This window comes from Drosophila obscura, unplaced genomic scaffold (genome assembly GCF_018151105.1).
Source record: "Drosophila obscura isolate BZ-5 IFL unplaced genomic scaffold, ASM1815110v1 contig_73, whole genome shotgun sequence".
NCBI classification, from domain to species: domain Eukaryota; kingdom Metazoa; phylum Arthropoda; class Insecta; order Diptera; family Drosophilidae; genus Drosophila; species Drosophila obscura.
Window position 1 is genome coordinate 4,543,927 of NW_024542865.1, and position 7,189 is coordinate 4,551,115.

The 7,189-nt window shown below is 47.0% G+C and overlaps 2 protein-coding genes across 4 annotated transcripts; one reads left to right on the plus strand and one right to left on the minus strand.

Annotated features, from left to right (window-relative positions):
* The first annotated feature begins 1,432 nt into the window (after positions 1 to 1,432).
* LOC111065425 (probable insulin-like peptide 7) lies at positions 1,433 to 2,540 on the plus strand. The gene is made up of 3 exons (XM_022353607.2): positions 1,433 to 1,662; positions 2,045 to 2,220; positions 2,295 to 2,540. The coding sequence occupies exons 1-3, from the start codon at positions 1,523 to 1,525 to the stop codon at positions 2,462 to 2,464; spliced, it is 486 nt and encodes a 161-aa protein (XP_022209299.1). The 5' UTR covers positions 1,433 to 1,522; the 3' UTR covers positions 2,465 to 2,540.
* A 185-nt stretch (positions 2,541 to 2,725) lies between these two features.
* LOC111065423 (poly(ADP-ribose) glycohydrolase) lies at positions 2,726 to 6,719 on the minus strand. Of its 3 annotated transcripts, XM_022353604.2 has the most exons (4): positions 6,621 to 6,719; positions 6,165 to 6,328; positions 5,400 to 6,090; positions 2,726 to 5,303 (listed from the first exon to the last, which is right to left on the minus strand). In XM_022353604.2, exons 2-4 carry the CDS (start codon positions 6,301 to 6,303, stop codon positions 3,935 to 3,937), a joined length of 2,199 nt encoding a protein of 732 aa, XP_022209296.2. In that variant the 5' UTR covers positions 6,304 to 6,328; positions 6,621 to 6,719; the 3' UTR covers positions 2,726 to 3,934. The 3 variants fall into 3 exon arrangements, with proteins under 3 accessions (XP_022209296.2, XP_022209297.2, XP_022209295.2); XM_022353605.2 differs by lacking the exon at positions 6,621 to 6,719 and having other exon boundaries at positions 5,400 to 6,084; positions 6,165 to 6,405; XM_022353603.2 differs by lacking the exon at positions 6,621 to 6,719 and having other exon boundaries at positions 2,727 to 5,303; positions 6,165 to 6,405.
* Positions 6,720 to 7,189: the final 470 nt, after the last annotated feature.

The window sequence follows — 7,189 nt, forward strand, 5'->3', positions numbered from 1 at the left end:
AATCCTCGAATTCTACAAATGAATTATCTAACAAAATGGGAACGTACTCGTATTTATCGTTTCAGGCAAAGCTAAAACTTCTAGAATTTGTAGCAAAGACTTCTAGATTTTAGTGGCTAAAACTTCTAGATTTTTGCAGCTTTGTTTAACACACCAGCAGGACACACACACAAGTGTGTTCTTACACTGACCACTGAGCACAAAAAAAAAAGGAACAAAGAACATATGAGGAGGCACCTCTAAATTGGTAACCAGCAACCAACCACTGGCAAAGTCAACTAAGAACTGAGCCCAGAAAATGAATGCGTGAAAGGTACAAATGGGTGGACGGGTGTCGGTGGGTGGAGTTGCCAGGTCTACAATAGTGCTGCATAAATTGGGGCAACATGTGTAAACAGTGACATTATTTAGCTAAGCAATTGTCTCTCCTCTCTCTCCTATCTCTCTCTCTCGCTCTGGGAGTGAGTGGGCGGAACAGTGACCTAACAACAGTGGGTCAAAATATAAACAATATATGCAACGAATACTGCAATAAATAAATGCTAAAGGTAAGCGGTAAAAAATGCTATTTATGCAACAAATATGAATGCAATTTTTGGTTAAAAAATAAGCACGCATTGAAGTTATTTATTAGATATCAAACATTGATCAGTCTGGTGCCCAGCTGCAATTCAAAATTAATAATAAATTGGTTAAATTCTGTAGCATATACGACACCCATTGTCCCTGAAGATTGTGTGGGTTGTATTGAAATTCGTGCAAATATTGGACAATTTATGCGAATTTCGAAATGAGAACACAAGTCGAGTGCAGACTGGAGCGCACACAGTACACCGATTTTTATGGGGGCAAACAAAAAAAGAGAGAGCAACAAGCGTAAGTTGTTCGATTTTATGTTGTTTTGTTAAGCCGCCCCCTGCCCTGACAGCATCGGCAGTATCAGTATCAGTGTCCGGTGCAGGAACAGACAGCAGTACAGCAGTAGAAGCAACAGGTAACAGGTGACAGGAGCAGAGCAGAGTCAGCTATAGGGATGACTTTGGGGCCCAATTGGACGGACCACAAATAAACAAGGCAATAAGCGGCACACGACACACGCAATTGCTGCCGTTGCTCTTCATTATACATACACGGGCATTGCCTGTGGTGTATGAGGTGTGTGTGGGTCTGAGGTGTGTGGGTCTGAGGTGTGTGAGTCTGAGGTGTGTGTGTCTGTGGATGCAACCTCTCTTCGTGGCCATGCTGCCTGGGCTCATTACTTCAAATAAGCTCGAATAGCATCCGCGGTGTCAGGCCATTTAATTATGCAGACGCCCGACAGTTGGCCGCCGACGCCGCCGCCGCCTTGACCATGGGTACGCGCTGCCCGCGGCCAGCTCCGGTTATATTTCAAAACCGGAGCGCACACCGGCCAAACTGTTCAGTTGCCACGCGGCCATTGTGTGAGCCGCACCATACAGCAGAGACATCCAAGAATCTTGTAGCAGCCGCAGCAGCAGCACAAGAATTTTTCGCCATCATCATGGGCCAACCATCGACTGGCATCGGTCCCAGGAACTGGATCCTATGCGGCGCCGTACTGCTGTTCATTCTGCAGCTATTCCAAACCTCCGATGCACTGCATCACACCGAGGAGGGACTCGAGCTGCTCTTTCGTGAACGGTGAGTTAATATTTTATGGCTGAGACAAGTTTCTGGGAAGAAATTGTGTGCGAAATTTACTAAAATCAACTCAAAGTGGTTCTCTTAAGACTTTTAATTAATTTGAAACCTTTTGGTTTCGAATCGATGCAGCGTTACCAGAGTTATGTGGGCTCTTTTCTTGTCCGGAGTGTCCCAAAGGGTACTAAACGCATTGCAGCTGCGGTCTATGGCGGACTGAAGATCTTCTCTAGCATAGAATGCAATTATTTTCGACAGGAAAAATTACATACTTTAATTTAAAGTATTTTTTATATTTATATGGAAAAAAAAAGACTAATTTAACAAGAACTGTTAAATACATTTACAGTGCAAATATATATACCGATATACTACTTTTCAGCTCACAGTCGGACTGGGAGAATGTGTGGCATGAGGAGACGCATTCCCGTTGCCGGGACAAGCTTATTCGCCAGCTATATTGGGCCTGCGAGAAGGACATTTACCGTTTAACGCGACGCAATCGCAAGCGAACGGGCAATGACGAGGCCTGGATCAAGCAGAGCTCCGCCACAAAACGTAAGATGGGGCCCATTGAGCTGGTACCTGCTTCAGTTATATGTGTACCATATGTATCTGTAAAATGATTTCAGCTGGTACGCCCCCATCGACTTGGCTGCATGTCAACTATGCCAATATGTTCTTGAGGACACGTCGCTCCAATGCTCCATCGATCACCAACGAATGCTGCACCAAGGCCGGCTGTACCTGGGAGGAATATGCCGAATATTGTCCCTCCAATAAGCGGCGCAATCATTACTGATTTCCCTTTGGTTGTTCTACACATACATATAAATATATTGATATAGGTTTGCTTTTTTGTTATTGTTTTATATGTTGTCGTTGTTGTGGTTTTTGTTGTGGCGTTGGTGTTGGGTATGTGTACAACTGTGTGTATCTAAATGAATAAAGTTTATGAATCGTCACGGTTCACAAAAAAAAAAAAAAATACTTTACTAAGTTTATCTAAATTTCTATACACTCTACGATTATATATGTATGTATATGTATATATATATATATATATATATATATATATATATATGTACGGTATATATGTATCTGCGTATAGCTATTGGTTTTACAATTTGGTTTCTACATTTTATCTGTATTTTTATATAAACAAAACATTTGAAAAGTTCTAAAACTCTTTGAGTGATGTTTTTTTCTTCTAATTAATATTTTTTTGGTTACCCCATCAGACAATGGAGAGAGAGAGAGAGAGAGGAGTGAGTGTGAGTAAGCGAATAAAATATATGTAGATGGGAAAATCTTTTTCCAGTGGATTTCTTTCATAAATTTAAATCAAATACTATAAATAAAAAACATTATGCTTACAAAAATATAAAAAATAAATGCCAAACAGGCTATGCAGAAATTAATAATGCTCACATTCTGTTCATTGATTCAAATGTATAAATAGCAAAAATGCACAAATAAAATTCACATGCTGATATTTGCGGAAGAGACGGCACGGGATGGGCACTAAAACGTTGATGACGAAAAAGTTACCTGATGCCCGACCTGCCACTGTGGCACCACTCGACCTACCATCCAGGAGAATAGGAACTTATTTGGAACGTACAAGCCTAGCCGGAGGGCAGTGTATATTGGCTAAGATTATTTTTGATAACTTTGCAAGGCTTTATTTTAGATTAGATATCGAGCAATTGATCTAAACAGACTACCGGCTCAGGCCTTTGGACGAAGTCGAGAGCCAGTTCAGGTCAATTGACCGAAATTCAATCTAAACTAAACCCTTGAAACATTATACAAATAATTACCCGTCCACGTTGCAGCAGAAGAAAGCGTTTCTTGGGCGCGAGTAGTGTATAGTTTTGGGGTGTAGTGTGGTGGCGAATCTGCCATTGATTCTCTAATCCCATTCCCATGCGCATTTGCTTCATAAACAATTTGAGTTCGTGTTCGAATGCCTGCCACACGTTAGCTTACGTTTGCCCCGAAGGGTTTATGCAACACAATCATTTTCAAGTGTAACTAACAGATTAATTTGAGAACTAAATGAACTTAACTAACTCTTAACTTAAAACTTATGCTGAGCAGCTGCACCTGTCGCTGAGCAAGTTCTTTCTACGTTCGTCCTGCACTCACATAATCATATACTTTCTATCTCTCTCTCGCTCTCGCTGTGTTCAAGTGTTAAAAAAAACCTTTTAGAATAATATCACTTAGTCAAAATTCCCTGCCATCCCTCCCCACTCGCCCACGCCATTTAAGATGGTGTTGCCTCCCCATCATCTTCATTTTCCTTGCGACTCTTGGCCGGACCTTGGCCTGTGGAGCTGCTATGTGGTGGACGCGGACGCTTCGAGGCCTGGCCCTGATCGTAGTGGCTGTCTAGCATATCCAGAAGCGTTAGTTGTCGCAGTTTAGGAGCAGTTTCCTTTGGAGGTGAGCCTCCACCTGCTGCTGTTGCTGCTGCTGCTGCTGTTACTGCTGCTGCTGGCTGGCTGATCTCGCTGGGCGTGGCCTCCAGGCTGGCGGCCATCATCATGGCATTCGCCTCTTCATCGTCGGAGAGCAGTAGGGCGGCCGGTGAGCAAGTCGAGTCGTCCTGCGAGGCAAACAGCTCTGGACTTTGTTCATTGCTGGCGGTGTTCAGCTTCTTGATCGGCTGCGGCGTGGAACCCGACGACGATGGTGGCGTTTTCTTCTTCAGCTCATCGCGTATATAGTCATAGAGATTGGGCTTGGTTGCTGACTGGCTCGACGGCGATGGATTGGTGCGCAGACTGTAGTCGAAGCGACGCAGCACGGTCCAGAGCTGACGCACGGTGGTGCCCTGGCTGCGGAACAGTTGCCACATCTCGTGCAGCTCGTCGCGCAGCCGGATGTTGCCGAAGGTGTAGTAGGCCAGCGGGCGGCGCAGTGTGGCACAGACCATCAGCTGCAGCAGCGACTTGAGACGAGCATCGCCGCCAAAGGCACCGCAGCCCCAATTGCCCGTGGCCACGCCCGGCGGCTCGCTGGCCATTGCATGCATGAAGCCGCAGTGTGCCTTATTCAGCTCACGCTCCACCAGATCCTCGCGATACTGATGTGTGGCATTGGCAAACTGTAGCGCATCGATGGCCACAATTGCCGTCTGGCGGCGTCGCGAACTGTCGCGCGGCGTCAGATCCTCGTGATTGCCGGACCAGGTGAAGGTGCCGGCATAGCCCGTGTAATTGCTATAGCGCTCCGCACCGAGCACCATCAGCGCCTCTGTGGGACGTAGGGATTCCGTGAAGAGTTTGCTCACCAACAGCTCCGGGCAAATGACAAAGCGGATCTCCTCCTGCACACAGCCATGGCCGAGAACGCCGCCGCCCAGATACTTGTTGGCGAAATCCACCTGCAGCAGGCCGACGCCCTGGTCCTCAATCGTTCCGGCCGAATTCACATGCAATGGCACGTCACCCAGTGGCTGCGTGACTTGATTCCAAATCGTCGTTTGGTCCGGCTCGATGCTGCGCCGTAGAAATGTCACACAGCCGGTGGGCACATTGCTGCCATCCCGTTCCGTGGGACAGACACGACGGAAATAGTGCATAATGCACTTGAGCTTCTCCAGCACGGCAGCACCCGACGATTGGTAGAGCCTGTGTGGGCGAGGGATGGGAGGATTATAAGCACTTGAACCTAAGCTCCGGCATAAGCAAAGCCACTCGTTCTCTCTCTCTCTCTCTCTCTCTTACCTATTGAAATTGATGTCCGGAAAGGTGCTGTACTCCGACTTGGGCTTGAGCGTATTGCGGCGCGGATAGGTACATAGAAAGGCATTGGCCAGCAGGCACGAGATCTGCTGCTGGGTGAGTGTGATCATGCCGTTCGTATGCTGTTTGAGCAGGGGCAGGGAGGCCTGTACGATATCGGGCAGACGCAGGGCCAGACGAATGATGCGTGGCAGGAGATCCTCGAAGAACACCTTTGTCTCGCTCTCGTCCAGCTCCTCCTCGAGCAGCTGGTGCAGCGCACGAAAATTCCACTTGCCCTTGTACGTTGTGTTGTACGAGAGTATCGCATCCTGCAGCTGCTCGCTGCTGGCAATCGGCTGCAGCAGTGCCCGCTCGATCATCTCCCAGCGGGAACCGATCGTTGTGCTGCCATCGCCATTGTCGCGCGGATATTTGCTCTCCGGTGCGCAGGGCAGACGCACATGGTCCGAGTCCCATTTGCCGGCGCCCTTGAACGGACGCGGCGGCACCTCGATCGACTCGCGTATGGGATGCTTGTGCATTACGCGGTTCAAGCTATTGGGCGACACGGCACCCATATGCTCCAGCTGGAACAGTGGCAGGCCGCGGTGTATATCCTCGATGGGCACGCCACGCCAAGTCCGCTCCGGCGAGGGTGGACCCGAACCCGACACTGAGCCCGAGCCTGTACCTTTGCAAATCAGATTTATTTGTTAGTTATGTGTCTGTCTGTCTGTACTCGTGTGGGTTTCGCTTGCGCCTCACCATTTGCACACTCTTTGTGCACTTTCTTCGCTTTCTCCACTGTGGGCGGCGAATCGCCGGCTGTTTCTGCTGCCATGCCGGTCTTGGTCTCCGCGCCGGGGCTGCCAACAGCTGCCGCCTCCTCCATGTCCAACTCCATGCCCACTGTCAACGCCGCAATGCCCCTGCAATTGAGTGCAGACTCCAGAAATAATTTATGAAATATACGCAAAATTTTGACGGCTATGCGTTTGTTTTGACCCTCAGAAATATACCCAAAATGCCTTGTCATTATCAAAATATACCAAAAAAGATACCAAAACAGATACCAAAAAGCAGCTCGGCGTTGCGGAGTGTGACCACACGCCGTGCAAATTCACGCGTTTTGGTCATATTCCACTACACTTCAAGTAAATAGTGTTTGACTAGTAATAAAAAGATTATGCAGTTAGAGTGAGATGCAGAAACAACATATACCGGTATAACGACACTTAGTGATGCGCAGTTGCAGTATTTCGATAAACTTTTACTTAAATACTAATATTAAAAGAAGCTTTGTGTGAACTGTGATGGAACTGGATAGTTGCACGATTGAATATCACTTTGTTGTTACTGTGTACACACTGCTGCCTATGTTTTCATTTTCGCGGTGCGTTGAAAGAAAAAAAACACTCTAACGTTCATATTATTTATATGTGTGTGTTGGTGTATGCAGAGGTGCATATGTGTGTACATATATAATATACAATTGAAAGCCACCCAAAAAACAGGTATTGTATTGTGGATAATTTGGATTTATGTGTTTTCAAAAAAAAAAAAAAAACAAAAAGCTTGCCACATCTCCCCATACGTTGACGTCAGTGGCGGCAGAAACGCCGCTTTATTTACTACCCCTCCCACCACCGCACCCGTTCTCTTATGTTACTCGGTCTGTCTGTCTGTATGTCACCTCTCTCTCCCGCCCCTCAGCCTGCTTCTTGCGGACCATTCTTAAGCGCTTCAGCTTACGTGTAAACTGTGGTGGTGAACGCTCTCTCAGCATCGCA